The sequence below is a fragment of the mitochondrial genome of Schistocerca americana (genome assembly GCF_021461395.2).
Source record: "Schistocerca americana mitochondrion, complete genome".
NCBI classification, from domain to species: Eukaryota; Metazoa; Arthropoda; class Insecta; order Orthoptera; family Acrididae; genus Schistocerca; species Schistocerca americana.
In genome coordinates this window covers 1-15610 of record NC_061052.1, presented here as the reverse complement: position 1 = coordinate 15610, position 15610 = coordinate 1, and the positions used below count along the sequence as shown (strand labels likewise).

The 15610-nt window shown below is 27.2% G+C and overlaps 13 protein-coding genes and 24 non-coding genes across 37 annotated transcripts, besides 1 other annotated feature; 14 read left to right on the top strand and 23 right to left on the bottom strand. All coding sequences in view use genetic code 5, as the record gives it.

Moving 5' to 3' along the window:
• Positions 1-765: an origin of replication.
• Positions 766-1563, top strand: MKT76_mgr01. Its single transcript has one exon. It is a non-coding gene; the product is annotated as a 12S ribosomal RNA (ribosomal RNA).
• On the top strand, positions 1564-1634 carry MKT76_mgt22. The gene has a single exon. It is a non-coding gene; the product is annotated as a tRNA-Val (tRNA).
• Positions 1635-2955, top strand: MKT76_mgr02. Its single transcript has one exon. It is a non-coding gene; the product is annotated as a 16S ribosomal RNA (ribosomal RNA).
• Positions 2956-3021, top strand: MKT76_mgt21. The gene has a single exon. It is a non-coding gene; the product is annotated as a tRNA-Leu (tRNA).
• A 3-nt stretch (positions 3022-3024) lies between these two features.
• Positions 3025-3969, top strand: ND1 (NADH dehydrogenase subunit 1). The gene has a single exon. The coding sequence runs from the start codon at positions 3025-3027 to the stop codon at positions 3967-3969; it is 945 nt and encodes a 314-aa protein (YP_010283672.1).
• A 16-nt stretch (positions 3970-3985) lies between these two features.
• Positions 3986-4055, bottom strand: MKT76_mgt20. The gene has a single exon. It is a non-coding gene; the product is annotated as a tRNA-Ser (tRNA).
• Positions 4056-4057: 2 nt separating this feature from the next.
• CYTB (cytochrome b) lies at positions 4058-5197 on the bottom strand. The gene has a single exon. It carries the CDS (start codon positions 5195-5197, stop codon positions 4058-4060), a length of 1140 nt encoding a protein of 379 aa, YP_010283671.1.
• A 7-nt stretch (positions 5198-5204) lies between these two features.
• On the bottom strand, positions 5205-5726 carry ND6 (NADH dehydrogenase subunit 6). The gene has a single exon. The coding sequence runs from the start codon at positions 5724-5726 to the stop codon at positions 5205-5207; it is 522 nt and encodes a 173-aa protein (YP_010283670.1).
• Positions 5727-5728: 2 nt separating this feature from the next.
• Positions 5729-5792, top strand: MKT76_mgt19. Its single transcript has one exon. It is a non-coding gene; the product is annotated as a tRNA-Pro (tRNA).
• On the bottom strand, positions 5793-5861 carry MKT76_mgt18. Its single transcript has one exon. It is a non-coding gene; the product is annotated as a tRNA-Thr (tRNA).
• Positions 5862-5863: 2 nt separating this feature from the next.
• ND4L (NADH dehydrogenase subunit 4L) lies at positions 5864-6157 on the top strand. The gene has a single exon. It carries the CDS (start codon positions 5864-5866, stop codon positions 6155-6157), a length of 294 nt encoding a protein of 97 aa, YP_010283669.1.
• Positions 6151-7485, top strand: ND4 (NADH dehydrogenase subunit 4). The gene has a single exon. It carries the CDS (start codon positions 6151-6153, stop codon positions 7483-7485), a length of 1335 nt encoding a protein of 444 aa, YP_010283668.1.
• A 3-nt stretch (positions 7486-7488) lies between these two features.
• Positions 7489-7555, top strand: MKT76_mgt17. Its single transcript has one exon. It is a non-coding gene; the product is annotated as a tRNA-His (tRNA).
• A 15-nt stretch (positions 7556-7570) lies between these two features.
• On the top strand, positions 7571-9287 carry ND5 (NADH dehydrogenase subunit 5). Its single transcript has one exon. A coding segment is annotated over exon 1 (1717 nt).
• MKT76_mgt16 lies at positions 9288-9353 on the top strand. Its single transcript has one exon. It is a non-coding gene; the product is annotated as a tRNA-Phe (tRNA).
• On the bottom strand, positions 9352-9417 carry MKT76_mgt15. Its single transcript has one exon. It is a non-coding gene; the product is annotated as a tRNA-Glu (tRNA).
• Positions 9418-9420: 3 nt separating this feature from the next.
• On the bottom strand, positions 9421-9487 carry MKT76_mgt14. Its single transcript has one exon. It is a non-coding gene; the product is annotated as a tRNA-Ser (tRNA).
• On the bottom strand, positions 9488-9554 carry MKT76_mgt13. Its single transcript has one exon. It is a non-coding gene; the product is annotated as a tRNA-Asn (tRNA).
• Positions 9555-9556: 2 nt separating this feature from the next.
• Positions 9557-9622, bottom strand: MKT76_mgt12. Its single transcript has one exon. It is a non-coding gene; the product is annotated as a tRNA-Arg (tRNA).
• Positions 9623-9626: 4 nt separating this feature from the next.
• On the bottom strand, positions 9627-9692 carry MKT76_mgt11. The gene has a single exon. It is a non-coding gene; the product is annotated as a tRNA-Ala (tRNA).
• ND3 (NADH dehydrogenase subunit 3) lies at positions 9693-10046 on the bottom strand. Its single transcript has one exon. It carries the CDS (start codon positions 10044-10046, stop codon positions 9693-9695), a length of 354 nt encoding a protein of 117 aa, YP_010283666.1.
• MKT76_mgt10 lies at positions 10047-10112 on the bottom strand. Its single transcript has one exon. It is a non-coding gene; the product is annotated as a tRNA-Gly (tRNA).
• A 2-nt stretch (positions 10113-10114) lies between these two features.
• COX3 (cytochrome c oxidase subunit III) lies at positions 10115-10906 on the bottom strand. The gene has a single exon. It carries the CDS (start codon positions 10904-10906, stop codon positions 10115-10117), a length of 792 nt encoding a protein of 263 aa, YP_010283665.1.
• Positions 10907-10910: 4 nt separating this feature from the next.
• On the bottom strand, positions 10911-11588 carry ATP6 (ATP synthase F0 subunit 6). The gene has a single exon. The coding sequence runs from the start codon at positions 11586-11588 to the stop codon at positions 10911-10913; it is 678 nt and encodes a 225-aa protein (YP_010283664.1).
• On the bottom strand, positions 11582-11743 carry ATP8 (ATP synthase F0 subunit 8). The gene has a single exon. It carries the CDS (start codon positions 11741-11743, stop codon positions 11582-11584), a length of 162 nt encoding a protein of 53 aa, YP_010283663.1.
• Positions 11744-11758: 15 nt separating this feature from the next.
• MKT76_mgt09 lies at positions 11759-11829 on the bottom strand. Its single transcript has one exon. It is a non-coding gene; the product is annotated as a tRNA-Lys (tRNA).
• Positions 11830-11834: 5 nt separating this feature from the next.
• On the bottom strand, positions 11835-11902 carry MKT76_mgt08. The gene has a single exon. It is a non-coding gene; the product is annotated as a tRNA-Asp (tRNA).
• On the bottom strand, positions 11903-12584 carry COX2 (cytochrome c oxidase subunit II). The gene has a single exon. A coding segment is annotated over exon 1 (682 nt).
• A 5-nt stretch (positions 12585-12589) lies between these two features.
• Positions 12590-12655, bottom strand: MKT76_mgt07. The gene has a single exon. It is a non-coding gene; the product is annotated as a tRNA-Leu (tRNA).
• COX1 (cytochrome c oxidase subunit I) lies at positions 12656-14186 on the bottom strand (the record flags this gene model as incomplete). The annotated part of the gene is made up of 1 exon: positions 12656-14186. A coding segment is annotated over one exon (1531 nt), but the record flags the coding sequence as incomplete, so codon positions are not given.
• Position 14187: 1 nt separating this feature from the next.
• Positions 14188-14254, top strand: MKT76_mgt06. The gene has a single exon. It is a non-coding gene; the product is annotated as a tRNA-Tyr (tRNA).
• A 7-nt stretch (positions 14255-14261) lies between these two features.
• Positions 14262-14324, top strand: MKT76_mgt05. The gene has a single exon. It is a non-coding gene; the product is annotated as a tRNA-Cys (tRNA).
• MKT76_mgt04 lies at positions 14317-14384 on the bottom strand. The gene has a single exon. It is a non-coding gene; the product is annotated as a tRNA-Trp (tRNA).
• Positions 14385-15405, bottom strand: ND2 (NADH dehydrogenase subunit 2). Its single transcript has one exon. A coding segment is annotated over exon 1 (1021 nt).
• Positions 15406-15474, bottom strand: MKT76_mgt03. Its single transcript has one exon. It is a non-coding gene; the product is annotated as a tRNA-Met (tRNA).
• MKT76_mgt02 lies at positions 15474-15542 on the top strand. Its single transcript has one exon. It is a non-coding gene; the product is annotated as a tRNA-Gln (tRNA).
• A 2-nt stretch (positions 15543-15544) lies between these two features.
• MKT76_mgt01 lies at positions 15545-15610 on the bottom strand. The gene has a single exon. It is a non-coding gene; the product is annotated as a tRNA-Ile (tRNA).

The window sequence follows — 15610 nt, the reverse complement described above, 5'->3', positions numbered from 1 at the left end:
TATATTTAATATATAAATTAAAAATTTTTTTTAGAAATTTGTTTATGTATTATTTTGGTTATTTCTAATTAATTTATCTCGGTTAGGATAATCTAAATATATATTATATATAATAAATAATTTATATTAATATATTACATTTAATTAAAGTTAAATACCTATAATGTTATTTTATAATTATTAAATGATTATTTTAATACATTTATTTACCTAGGATTATAGCTACTTATGTTTTTAGTTTAGAATAAATTATTGTATTATAAATTATATAATAATATGTAAATTAATATTTAATATTATTATAATTGGATATAATAAATATAATTAATATTATTAAATATAAAATTTTATATTAATATAGTTAATTATATTAATTATAATAATATAATTTAATATATTATCTATAATTAGATTATTTAACTAATTAATATTTAAGTTAACTTAATATAAAGTTAATTTTATATTAATAACATATTACATTAATTTACATAATTATATTAAATATATTTATTATATTATTTAATCTTTCTTTATAATTAGTGAAAAGAAAGATTAAATAAGAAAGAATATAATACATTTATCGGTATACATGTTCCATATTAATCTTTATTTATATATAATAGAGAAGTTGTTGTGGTCATTCTAGGGTGCGTTTCTTTTTTTTTTTGTTATTTTTGTGTTTGTTTTATTTTGTTTTTCTTTAAATATTTGAATCGTTTATTTTTTCTTATTTTTATAAATTTTTAAGTTTCTTATTTTGTTTCCAAAAGTTTTATTCTTGCTTATTTATTCACTTTTTCTTTGTATTATATGTAAGTTTTGTTAAACTAAATGTTCTATTTTGCAGTAATTTGATTTAATTATCAAGTGATTTTGGATTTAGCAATTGATTTAGTATCGGCATAATTCGTGCCAGCAGCCGCGGTTATACGATTGATACAAGTGAATATTATTGGTTAAAACAGTTATTTATATTTTTAGGGTTGAAATATAAATTTGTAAGGTGAAATGTTAAAATTTATTTATAGCTCTTTTTATGAATCTGTGAAATTTAAATAATAAACTAGGATTAGATACCCTATTATTTTAAATGTTAATTATATTTACCTGGGTACTATTAGTTAAGGTCTTTAAACCCAAAGAATTTGGCGGTATCTCATTCCATTCAGAGGAACCTACCCCATGATTGATAATACACGATTTACTCTACTTAATTTATTTGTTTGTATATCTCCGTTATCAGAGAATCTTTTTAGAGTTATAATTCTCAAGATTTATAATTATAAATTATTTCAGGTCAAGGTGCAGCTTATAATTAAGAGGAGGTGGGTTACAATAGATTTTTGTTTATAACGGATTTGATGGTGAAATACTATTAATGAAGGTGGATTTGATAGTAATTTAATTTATTTAATTTAACTGATATTGGCTCTGAGGTGTGTACACATCGCCCGTCGCTCTCATTATTGATTATTCTATTTTATTACTTTAATTTAGCTTCAATTTAGATGAGATAAGTCGTAACATAGTAGATGTACTGGAAAGTGTATCTAGGAAGAGTTTCAAGATATAACTTATTAGTAAAGTGTTTCATTTACACTGAAAATTTTTCTGTGCAAATCAGGATATCTTGATTATTTATTTTATTATATTTATTTTTTGTTTATTTAATTATTTAATAAAAATAATTTTGTTGAATTTTGTCTTAGTATATTTTGTAGAATTGATTTTTTATATTATAGTTTATTGGTAATGTAATTGTTTTATGAAATATTATTTTAAATTTTTAAAAGTAGATTTTATTTATTGTACCTTTTGTATCAGGGTTTATCAAAATTTTAGTATTCACTTTACTTGTCTCGATTTGGGTTGATTTATAAATAATTTATAGTTAATGTATCATAATTCTTATTAAATTATTTATAGAAATGAGATGTTAATCGTTTCCCAAGATATCTAGTTTCTTAAGAAAAAATTTAATTTTTTAAAGTTAATTGTTTTTATTTAATTTTTTAAGTATAAATATTAACTTATTTATTCTTTAAGGGATAAGCTTTGAAGTTAATAACCTATAATTTGTTTTAATAAAATATAATAGTAAGCTTTAAACCAGCTATCTTTAAGATTACGTTTTAGTTCATTATTTTTATTTTTGATTTTATAATTATTTTAGGTTTTTTATTAAGATTATAAATTTAATTTTTAAATTTTTGTAATAATGATAGAATTAGTATATTTATTTGTATATAATTTTTACCTTGTTAATTTATTATAAGGAACTAGGCAAAATTGATTTCCGCCTGTTTATCAAAAACATGTCCTCTAGAAAATATTTTGAGGTCTGGCCTGCTCACTGAGCAAATTTTTAAAGAGCCGCGGTATTTTGACCGTGCAAAGGTAGCATAATCATTAGTCTCTTAATTAGTGGCTGGAATGAATGGCTTGACGAGAAATCAACTGTCTCTTAATAAATTTTTGAATTTAACTTTTGAGTCAAAAGGCTTAAATTTTTCTTTAGGACGAGAAGACCCTATAGAGCTTAACATTTTATTTTTATATAGTTTTTTGTTTGTCTTTTTATATTTAATGATGATGTTTTGTTGGGGTGACATGAAGAATAAATAAACTCTTCATTATTATATCATTTATTTATGTTTGTTGTTTTGATCCATAATTTATGATCATAAGATTAAGTTACCTTAGGGATAACAGCGTAATTGTTTTTGAGAGCTCATATCGACAAAGCAGATTGCGACCTCGATGTTGGATTAAGAAAAATTTTGGGTGCAGTAGCCCAGTAATTAGGTCTGTTCGACCTTTAAATTCTTACATGATCTGAGTTCAGACCGGCGTGAGCCAGGTCGGTTTCTATCCTAAGATTATTAATTCATATTAGTACGAAAGGACCATATGGTTGAAATATTTTTTATTTTATTGATTAAAATTAATTAAATTACTATTTTGACAGATTAATGTGTTGAATTTAGAATTCATTTATGTAGATTTTTTCTACAAATAGTATTGATACTTTATGATTTATTTATGTTTATTTTGAATTTTCTTTTATTAGTTATTTGTGTTTTAATTAGTGTTGCTTTTTTAACTTTATTAGAGCGTAAGGTTTTAGGTTATATTCAAATTCGAAAGGGTCCAAATAAAGTAGGTTTTGTCGGAATTCCTCAACCCTTTAGCGATGCTATCAAGTTAATTTGTAAGGAGCAGCCAATTCCTATTATATCTAATTATTTACTTTATTATTTTTCTCCTGTTTTTAATTTAATAATTTCTTTGGCTGTTTGAGTGATTTTTCCCTACTTAACTTATATATGTTCTTTTTCTTATGGATTTTTGTTTTTTTTATGCTGTACTAGATTAGGTGTTTATACTGTTATAATTGCTGGTTGGTCTTCTAATTCAAATTATTCTTTATTAGGTTCTCTTCGTTCTGTTGCTCAAACAATTTCATATGAAGTTAGTTTGGCTTTAATTTTATTATCTTTAATTATTTTAATTGGTAGTTTTAACATGTTTGATTTTATAAACTATCAGCTTTATTGTTGATTTATTATTATTTCTTTTCCTTTAGCTTTAGCTTGTTTTGCTTCTTGTTTAGCTGAAACTAACCGTACTCCTTTTGATTTTGCCGAGGGTGAATCTGAGTTAGTTTCAGGATTTAATATTGAATATGGTGCAGGAGGTTTTACTTTAATTTTTTTAGCTGAATATACTAGAATTGTTTTTATAAGAATGTTATTAGCTTTAATTTTTTTAGGTGGTGATTTTTATTCTTTTATATTTTTTATTAAGCTTGCTGTTATGTCTTTTGGTTTTATTTGAGTTCGTGGCACATTACCACGTTTTCGTTACGATAAGTTAATGTACTTAGCTTGAAAAAGTTTTTTGCCATTATCTTTAAATTTTTTTATTTTCTTTGTTGGTTTAAAGATTTTATTTATTTCATTTATTTAGTGAAATTTTTTAAGAAAAGTTAATAGAAGAGTTAAACTTCTAGTTTTATGTTTTCAAAACATATGCTTTTCCTAAGCTAATTAACTTATTATTCCTTAATTAGCTTATCTCATGCGTTTGCAACATGCACATTAATTAAGAAGTATGTAAAGTAAATAATTGTTAAGATTTGTCCTGTTATAATATAAGGTTCTTCAACAGGCCGTTTTCCAATTCATGTTAATAAGCATACAACAACTACTATAATTCAGAATAAAATCTGGTTGATAGGATAGAATTGAATACCTCGGAATGGTGTTTTATTATAAAATGGTAAAATTATTAAGATTCTAATTGATAGGAATAACGCAATAACACCTCCAAGTTTATTAGGGATTGAACGAAGAATTGCATATGCAAATAAGAAGTACCATTCTGGTTGAATATGGACAGGAGTTACTAATGGGTTTGCAGGTACAAAATTATCCGGATCTCCTAGGAGGTAAGGATTGATCAAGCATAATATAATTAATAATGATGTTATTAATACAAATGTAATAGAGTCCTTGAAAGTAAAGTATGGGTGAAATGGAATTTTTTCAATATCTCCATTTAGTCCTAAAGGGTTATTAGACCCTGTTTGGTGGAGGAAAAATAAATGAATTGCTGCTATTGCAGCAATAATAAATGGTAATACAAAATGGAATGTAAAGAATCGATTTAATGTTGCATTATCAACAGCAAATCCTCCTCACACTCATTGAACTAAATCTGTTCCTAAGTATGGGATTGCTGATAATAAATTAGTAATTACTGTTGCACCTCAGAATGATATTTGACCTCAAGGTAAAACGTATCCTATAAATGCAGTTGCTATAACTAAAAATAGGATTACTGTACCAATTATTCAGGTGTGTATGTATATANNAGATCCGTAGTAAATTCCTCGTCCTACATGCAAATAAATACAAATAAAAAATATAGAAGCTCCATTTGCATGTAAGGTTCGAATAATTCAGCCATTATTTACATCTCGGCAGATGTGAACTACACTACTAAATGCTATTTCAATATTTGATGTATAATGTATAGCTAAAAATAGTCCAGTTACAATTTGAATTACCAAACATAGCCCTAGTAGGGATCCAAAATTCCATCAAAATGAAATATTTGTTGGTGCGGGTAAATCAACTAAAGAGTTATTAATGATTTTAATTAAAGGATGTCTCAATCGTAAGGGTTTATTCATTAGTAAATTATCTTATTTTACGAATAGGCCCCTGGTTAATGTTGGTGATTTTAACAACTGCTAATAGTGCTAAAAATAAATAAATTATTATTATTATTGTAATAATGAATGTTGGTCTATTATATAGTTTTTCTAAAGATATTGTTATTTCTTGATAATTGATTGAATTATCAATATTTATAGTTTCAGTATTTTTAAAAAAGTCTATAAATATTGTTATATCTAAAATAATTAATGTTGATATGATAAATATTCATATTGTTAAGGTAATAATTATTGTAATTGATTTAGGTTGAAATATTTCGTTTGATGCAATTCTCGTAATATAAATAAATAGAACTAATATACCACCAAGAAATGTTAAAAATAAAATATATGATAACCAATATCTTTCCATTATTGTCCCTGTTATTAGTCCAACTAAAAAAGTTTGCAGGATAATGAAAAGCATTATTGATATTGGGTGTCTTAATTTAATAAAATTAATATTTATTACGTTTGATAGTGATATAATTATTATTTTGATCATTTCAGGGGTTAGTTTATTTAAAATATCGGTTTTGGGGACCGATGATGGGAAGCTTTCCACCTCTGAAGTTTTAAAAGCGGGGGCCAGACTTATCTCCGGTTTACAAGACCGGCGTTTTTTTTAAACTATTAAAACTAATGTTTATATTCTCTGTCTTTACTTCTTTATTGATTTATTTTGCTGGTGTTTATGTTTTTTCTTCTAAACGTAAGCATTTATTAATGGTTCTTTTGAGATTAGAATATATTGTTCTTTCTTTATTTATGTTGGTTATTGTTTTTCTTATTGAGTTTGATTATGATTATTTTTTTCCTGTTATTTTTTTGGTTTTTTCTGTTTGTGAAGGTGCTTTAGGTCTTTCTATTTTAGTTTCAATAATTCGTTCTCATGGTAATGATTTTTTTAATTCTTTTGGGTTATCTTTATGTTAAAGTATTTATTTATAACTATTTTTTTGATCCCTCTTTGTTTAGTTAATAATTGTTGATGGTTGGTTCATTCTTTAATGTTTCTGTCTAGTTTTGTTTTTATGCTTTGTGTTTATTCATATGCAGATTTAAATATGATTAGATATTATTTTGGTATTGATTATTTTTCTTTTAGTTTAATTCTACTTAGTTTTTGAATTTGTTCTTTAATAATTACTGCTAGAGGTTCAGTTTATTTAAGTTCTTATCATTCTAATTTTTTTGTTTTTATAGTTTTGATTTTAATGATTATGCTTTATTGTTCATTTGCTAGATTGAGTCTTCTTTCTTTTTATATTTTTTTTGAGGCTAGATTGGTTCCTACTTTACTTTTGATTTTGGGTTGGGGATATCAACCTGAACGGTTGCAGGCTGGTGTTTATTTAATTTTTTATACTTTGGTTGCTAGATTGCCTTTATTATTAGTTTTATTTAGGGTTTATGATTTTTCTAATACTTTATATTTTCCTTTATTGGTTGATTTTGGTTCTTATTATTTTATGTTTTATGTTTTTATAATTCTTGCTTTTTTAGTTAAGATGCCAATATTTTTGGTTCATTTATGGCTTCCTAAGGCCCATGTTGAGGCCCCTATTTCAGGTAGAATAATTCTTGCTGGTGTTTTATTAAAGCTAGGTGGTTATGGTATTTTTCGTGTTATAAAGGTTATTTCTTATTTGGGTTTAAAGTTTAATTATTTTTGATTGTCTTTAGGTTTATCCGGTGGTGTTATTGTTAGATTTATTTGTTTTCGTCAGGTTGATTTAAAATCTTTAATTGCTTATTCTTCTGTTGCTCATATAAGAATGGTTATTGGGGGATTGATAACTATGAATTGATGAGGTTGTATAGGTTCTCTTTCTTTAATGGTTGGTCATGGTTTGTGTTCTTCTGGTTTATTTTGTCTATCTAATATTATTTATGAGCGTTTAGGTAGACGAAGATTATTAATTAATAAGGGTATAATTAATTTAATGCCAAGAATGGCTTTATGATGATTTCTTTTGAGATCTTCTAATATAGCTGCTCCTCCTTCTTTAAATTTGGTAGGTGAACTTAGATTATTAAATAGAATTATGTCTTGATCTTCTTTTAGATTTCTTGCTTTAATTTTTTTGTCTTTTTTTAGAGCTGTTTATACTTTATATATGTATTCTTATTCTCAGCATGGTAATTATTATTCTGGTGTTTATACTTGTTCTCTTGGTTATTTTCGTGAATATCATCTTTTACTTTTACATTGATTGCCTTTAAATATTCTTTGTTTAAAGGGTGAGTATTTTTTTGTTTAGGTTGCTTAAGTATTTTAATTAAAAATGTTGTTTTGTGGAATCAATGATATGAATTTTTTCATCTTAGGCCGTGAATTTGTTTTCTATTTGTTCTTTGAGTTTTTTTTCTCTATTTTTTTCTAGAACTATAATTTTTATTTTGGGTATTTATTATTTAATAATTGATTATAGAGTTTTTGTTGAATGAGAGCTTTTTAATTTAAATGGTTCTATGGTTGTTATGACTTTAATTTTGGATTGAATGTCTCTTATTTTTATATCTTTTGTTATATATATTTCTTCTTTGGTTATTTATTATAGAGAGGATTATATATCGGGAGAAAAGAATATAAATCGTTTTATTATTATTGTTTTAATATTTATTCTTTCTATAGGTTTTTTAATTATTAGTCCTAATTTGATTAGAATTTTATTAGGATGAGATGGTTTAGGTTTAGTTTCTTATTGTTTAGTTATTTATTATCAAAATGTAAAATCTTATAGTGCGGGTATGTTAACTGCACTTTCTAATCGTATTGGTGATGTTGCTATTTTAATTTCTATTGCTTGAATATTGAATTTTGGTGGTTGAAATTATATTTATTATTATGATTTTATTTCTAATTCTTTTGAAATAAAGCTTATTACTATATTAATTGTTTTAGCAGCTATAACTAAAAGAGCTCAAATTCCCTTTTCTTCTTGACTTCCTGCAGCTATGGCTGCTCCTACTCCTGTTTCTGCTTTGGTTCATTCTTCTACTCTTGTTACTGCTGGGGTTTATTTATTAATTCGTTTTAGACCAATATTAGATACTTATAATTGTGGTTGATTCCTACTTTTAATTGGTTGTATAACTATGTTTATGGCTGGTTTGGGTGCAAATTTTGAATTTGATTTGAAGAAAATTATTGCTCTTTCTACTTTAAGACAACTTGGTTTAATAATAAGAATTTTGGCTATGGGTTATCCAAAACTTGCATTTTTTCATTTATTAGCTCATGCTTTATTTAAGGCTTTATTGTTTATGTGTGCAGGTTCAATAATTCATAATTTAAAGGATTCTCAGGATATTCGTTTTATAGGTTCAATTGTTAATTTTATGCCCTTAACTTCAGTTTGTTTTAATGTTTCTAGTTTATCTTTGTGTGGTATACCATTTTTAGCAGGTTTTTATTCAAAGGATTTAATTCTTGAGATGGTTTGTTTAAGATGAATTAATTGTTTGATTTTTTTTCTTTACTTCTTTTCTACTGGTTTAACTGCTTCTTATTCTTTTCGTCTTTTTTATTATTCAATATCTGGTGACAATAATTTTTATTCTAGATTTTCTTTTGATGATAAGGGTTATTATATTTCTTTTGGTATAATTGGTTTATTGTTTGTTGCTGTTTTTGGTGGTAGCCTTTTGTCTTGGTTAATTTTTCCTGTTCCTCATGTGATTGCCCTTCCTTATTATTTGAAGTTTTTAACTATTACTGTAGTTGTTTTAGGTGCTTATTTGGGTTATCTTATTTCTAATTTTGATTTTTCTCAAAATTTATTTTCTTTAAGTATGCTTTCTTTTGTTAGATTTGCTGGTTCTATGTGGTTTATACCTTTCATTTCAACTAAGTTTATTAGATATTTTCCTTTAAAATTGGGTTATTATTCATCAAAGTCATTTGATTATGGTTGAGGTGAATTATTTGGTGGTCAAGGTTTATATAGACTATTTATTTATTTAATTAGTTATATACAAGGTTGATATGATTCTAATTTTAAGATTTATCTTTTAACTTTTATTTTTTGAATATTTATTTTGGTGGTATTATTTTTCGTTTACTTAAATAGCTTATAATTAGAGCGTGACACTGAAGATGTTAAGGAAGTATTTTTACTTTTAGGTATTTATAAATATACATATATTATTTTTACAGTGAAAATGTAATGTTTTATTTAAACTATATAAATTTTAGAAATGTTAACGGAGTTTAACCGCTAATATAAAAAGTTAGCAGCTTTCATATTGGCTTTACATTTCCTTAATTGGAACTTTATAGTTCAATTATATTATTAACAGTAATACGCCTCTTTTTGGCTTCAATTAATAAGAATAAGGGTATTTATTTACCAATCTTCCAGGTCGAAACTGGCTGCAATATTTCGCTTCTTATTCTATTTAAGGTTGATTGATTATATCAATACTTTTTGAATGCAACCCAAATGTTATAGTTAACTACAACCCTTTATTCTGCTCATTGTAAGGCTCCTTGATTTCATTCATGGTATAGTCCGCCTAATAATACTATAATAAAAAATATTGTTGATACTGTTCAGATTATAATGTCTGAAGTTTTAAAAATAATTACAATTGGAAGGATTAATGCGATTTCTACATCAAAAATTAAGAAAATTACTGCAATTAAGAAGAATCGAAGTGAGAATGGTATTCGTGCTGATCTTTTTGGGTCAAATCCACACTCGAATGGTGATCTTTTTTCTCGGTCATTAATTAATTTTTTTGATAATGTTGTTGCAAGGATTATAACAATTATTGGAATAATAAATCTAATAAAAATTCTTGTAGATAAGATTAGAATTGTTTTTCTTGATTTATATCAAGCTTTTTGATTGGAAGTCAAATGTACTATTTATACTAGAAAAACAATTATCTACCTCATCAATAAATAGAAATATATAAGAATAATCATACTACGTCTACAAAGTGTCAGTATCATGCTGCTGCTTCAAACCCAAAGTGGTGTCTTGGTGAGAATTGATTTATTGAATGTCGAAGTAGACATGTTGATAAGAAAATTGTTCCGATAATTACATGTAGACCATGAAATCCTGTTGCAACAAAGAATGTTGATCCATAGACTGCATCTGCAATGGTGAAGGGTGCTTCTCAATATTCATATGCTTGAAGTATAGTGAAGTATAGTCCTAGTAGTACTGTGAAGAATAATCCTTGTAATGCTTGAGTATGATTAGATTCTATTAGACTATGATGTGCTCATGTTACTGTTACTCCTGATGCTAAAAGAATAGCTGTATTAAGTAATGGAATTTGTATAGGATTGAAAGGTTGAATTCCTATTGGGGGTCATAATATTCCTAATTCAATAGTAGGTGCTAGTCTTCTTCTAAAAAATGCTCAAAAAAATGAAACAAAGAATAATACTTCTGATGCAATAAATAAAATTATTCCTCATCGTAATCCAATTGATACAAATCCCGTATGTAGTCCTTGGTATGTTCCTTCTCGTACTACATCTCGTCATCATTGGATTATAGTTAGAAGTGTAATTCCAAATCCAATTATAAATAAGTTAATGTTAAATAGGTGAAATCATTTTGCTAATCCTGATACTAGAACTATTGCTCCAATTGCTCCTGTTAATGGTCAAGGTCTGTAATCTACTAAGTGGAATGGGTGGTTTGAGTGAGTTGTTAACATAAGTTTAGTATACTTCTCTAGAATATAAAGTTCTTAAAATTGAGAAAACATAGGCCTGAATTATTGCTACTGCTGATTCTAGAATTAATAGAAGTATTTGTCCAATAATTAATAGTGAAATTAAGTTTATTGCTATAGATGGTCCTGTATTTCCTAGTAACGTTAATAGTAAGTGCCCTGCAATTATATTTGCTGCTAGCCGTACTGCTAGTGTACCTGGTCGAATGACATTTCTAATTGTTTCAATTAATACTATAAATGATATTAATGCGGGTGGTGTTCCTTGTGGAACAAGGTGTGCAAATATGTGATTTGTATGATTAATTCATCCAAATAATATAAATCTTAATCATATAGGTAGAGCAATTGCAAATGTTAATGCTATATGTCTTGTTCTAGTAAAGATGTAAGGGAATAATCCTATGAAATTATTAAATAGTATTATAATAAAGATTGAAATGAAGATGAATGTTGTTCCATTAAATGATTTTGGTCCTAGCAATGTTTTAAATTCATTGTGTAAGGTTAAGTTTAGTTTATTTCAAATAATATTAATTCGTGATGGTGTAAGTCAAAATATTGATGGGATTAATAATAATCCTAGGAATGTTCTAGTTCAATTTAATGATAAATTGAAGATATTAGTTGATGGATCAAATGTTGAAAATAAGTTTGTTATCATTTTCAATTTAAGTTCTTTATATCAATTGTTCTTTTTTCTGCTCTTTTAATAAGGTTTGGTTTGAATGAAAAAAAGTTTATTTGATTAAATAAAATTAATGTAGTCGAAAATATAATAAATAGGGAGAATCATATGAGAGGGGATATTTGAGGGATTTGGATTAAAATTCCCCATCAGAAGTAGTCGTTAATTTACTATTTTTTGGTTTAAGAGACCATTACTTACTTTCAGTCATCTGATGTATTTCAAGGTGTACTAATTATTTAGTTATTTTAGATTGACACTCTAATGTTATATATTTTAACTAACTCCTTAGATTATCTTAGATAATCACTTGATAAATAAGTTTACTGAAGTTCTTTCAATTACAATTGGTATAAATCTGTGGTTTGCTCCACAGATTTCTGAGCATTGTCCAAAGAATAGTCCAGGCCGGTTTATTGTAAATGTTCCTTGGTTTAGTCGACCTGGCGTTGCGTCAATTTTAACTCCTAATGCAGGTACTGCTCATGAATGTAGAACGTCTGATGCTCTTGTTAATACTCGTACTTCTGTATTTATTGGTAAAATTGTTCGGTTATCTACATCTAGAAGTCGAAATCCGTCGTTTTCTAGGTCTTGTTCTGGTGTTATATAAGTGTCAAATTCTACATCTATAAAGTCTGAATATTCATATCTTCAATATCATTGTCGTCCAATTGTTTTAATCGTAATTATTGCGTCTACTGAATCATCAAGTAAATATAGAAGTCGTAATGATGGTAATGCAATAAAAATTAGTGTAATTGCTGGCAGTGCTGTTCAGATTGTTTCAATTAAATGCCCGTGAAGTATGTTTCGGTTTGTATAGGCAATGAATAATATGTAACTTAGGGCATAGCCTACAATTACTGTAATTAATAATAATACGACCATGGTATGATCATGGAAGAATGATAATTGCTCCATTAATGGTGAAGCTCCATCTTGAAGTGATAAATTTGATCATGTTGCCATTAATTTTCTAATAAAAGGTCAAACCTTTATTTGTAGAGCTTAAATCTACTGCACTAATCTGCCATATTAGAATCTAGAAATTAATGGTAGTTCTGAGTAACTGTGTTCCGCAGGTGGGTTATTTTGCAGTCATTCTGTTGATCTTCTTATATTAGCTCTAAATATGATTGCCCGGTTTGTAACCATTCTTTCTCATATAATTACAATGAATATAATGATTCCTACAATAGAAATTGTAGACCCAATTCTTGATACTACATTTCATGATGTGTATGCGTCTGGGTAGTCTGAATATCGTCGTGGTATTCCTGCTAGCCCTAGGAAGTGCTGAGGGAAGAATGTTAAGTTTACTCCAATAAATATAATTGTGAATTGGATTTTTAATCATGTATTATTTATAGTTAATCCTGTAAATAATGGGTATCATTGAATAACACCTCCTATAATTGCAAATACTGCTCCTATAGATAAGACATAATGGAAGTGGGCAACTACATAATATGTGTCATGTAATACAATGTCAAGTGATGAATTTGCTAATACTAATCCTGTTAGTCCACCAATTGTAAATAGGAAAATAAATCCTAGAGCTCATAATAACGGTGGATTAAATTTGAATTTAGTTCCATATAGTGTAGCTAGTCATCTGAATACCTTGATTCCTGTAGGTACAGCAATAATTATTGTTGCTGATGTAAAGTATGCTCGTGTGTCAACGTCTATTCCTACTGTGAATATATGATGTGCTCATACAATAAATCCTATTAGTCCAATTGATAATATAGCATAAATTATACCTAGTGTTCCAAATGATTCAATTTTTCCTCTTTCTTGGCATACAATATGAGAAATAATCCCAAACCCCGGTAGAATTAAAATGTAAACTTCTGGGTGTCCAAAGAATCAGAATAAGTGTTGATATAAAATTGGGTCACCTCCTCCAGCAGGGTCAAAGAATGATGTATTTAAATTTCGATCTGTTAATAGTATGGTAATAGCCCCTGCTAATACTGGAAGTGATAAAAGGAGAAGAAGGGCTGTAATAGCCACAGATCATACAAATAAAGGTGTTTGATCTAGAGTTATACTTTCTGATCGTATATTAATTGCTGTTGTAATGAAGTTTACTGCACCAAGAATAGATGATACACCTGCTAAGTGAAGTGAAAAAATAGCTAGGTCTACAGATGCCCCCCCATGTGCGATAGCTCCTGCAAGAGGGGGGTAAACTGTTCATCCTGTACCAGCACCGTTATCTACTATAGAAGATGTAAGAAGAAGGGTAAGTGAGGGCGGTAGTAATCAAAAACTTATATTATTTATTCGTGGGAATGCTATATCTGGTGCACCAATTATTAATGGTACAAGTCAATTACCAAATCCACCAATTATAATAGGTATTACTATAAAAAAAATTATTACAAATGCGTGGGCTGTAATAATGACATTATAAATTTGGTCATCCCCAATTAGAGATCCTGGTTGACCAAGTTCAGCACGAATAAGTATTCTTATTGATGTTCCTACTATTCCTGCTCACGCTCCAAATAAGAAGTATAAAGTACCAATATCCTTATGGTTTGTTGAGAATAATCATTTTTGCGGTAAGATGGCTGAATTTAAGGTGGTAGACTGTAAATCTACTTATGAGATATTTTTCTCTCTTACCATACTTTAGGTCTTATATTCAATTATGATTCTAGACTGCAATTCTAGAGGTGTAAAATTTTACTAAGGCCTAAAAGATTATTCTTTTAATTATAACTTTGAAGGTTATTAGTTTGTTTAACTTAAGTCCTTAGTATAATGAGATTAAGGTTGATGTTGAGACTAATCCTATTGTTGAAATTATAACTGTTATAGGAAGAATAATTCTTGATTTTTGAGACTTTATTTTTATAGATCACGAATTTTCTGTGTATGATAAAATTAGGGCTGAGAATCTAATACGTATATAATAATAAAGTGTGATTGTAGTTAATACAACCATAATTGTTATAATAGTTGTTATGTTATTTTCCATCAATGATTGTATTACAATTCATTTTGGTAGAAATCCAAGAAATGGTGGTAAACCACCTAATGATAAAAGGGATAAGAATATTATGAATTTAATTTCAGTTTTTATATTTCTAGCTGAATAGATCTGATTTATAAAGAATAAATTTATTTGCTTAAATAATAGGACCATAATTAATCTTAATAGTGAATAAATAATGAAATATAGTTCTCAAATGTTTTCTCTAACTGTTAGGGATCTAATTATTCACCCTAAATGTCTAATTGAGGAATATGCTAGAAGTTGTCGTAGCGATGTTTGATTTAAACCACCTATTGCCCCAATAATAATTCTTAGAATAATAATTGTTCAAATGAAAGTTCTTAGTTGAATACAGTAAGATAATACTATTATTGGGGCAATTTTTTGCCATGTTATTAGTGTTAAACAGTTATTTCATCTTGAAGCTCCTATTACTTCTGGAAATCAGAAATGAAAGGGTGCAGCCCCAATCTTTAATAATAATCTAGATCTAATTATTATTGATGGAATAAATTCTGTTTCCCATCCTATTGGATACTTTATTTGAATCAGCAAAATTGAAAATAATAGTATTGTCGATGCTATTGCTTGGACAATAAAATATTTAATTGATGATTCATTTATTATTATATTTTTATTTCTTGTTAGGAGCGGAATAAATGAAAGTAAGTTGATCTCAAGTCCTATTCAAACTCCGAATCAGGAGTTTGATGAAATGGACAGGATCGTTCCTATCATTAATGTTGATAGGAAGAGAAGTTTTGTAGAGTTGTTGGTCATTAAAAAGGAGAGGATTGATACCTCTATAAATGGGGTATGAACCCATTAGCTTGTTTAGCTTACCTTTTTACATTAAGGTGTATGATGCACGTTAGTTTTTGATACTAAAGGAGACAGTTTAATTCTGTCTTATGTAATTTAATGAAGGTAATTTTATTTACTTGATTTACCCTATCAAGGTAACCCTTTAATCAGGCACTTCATT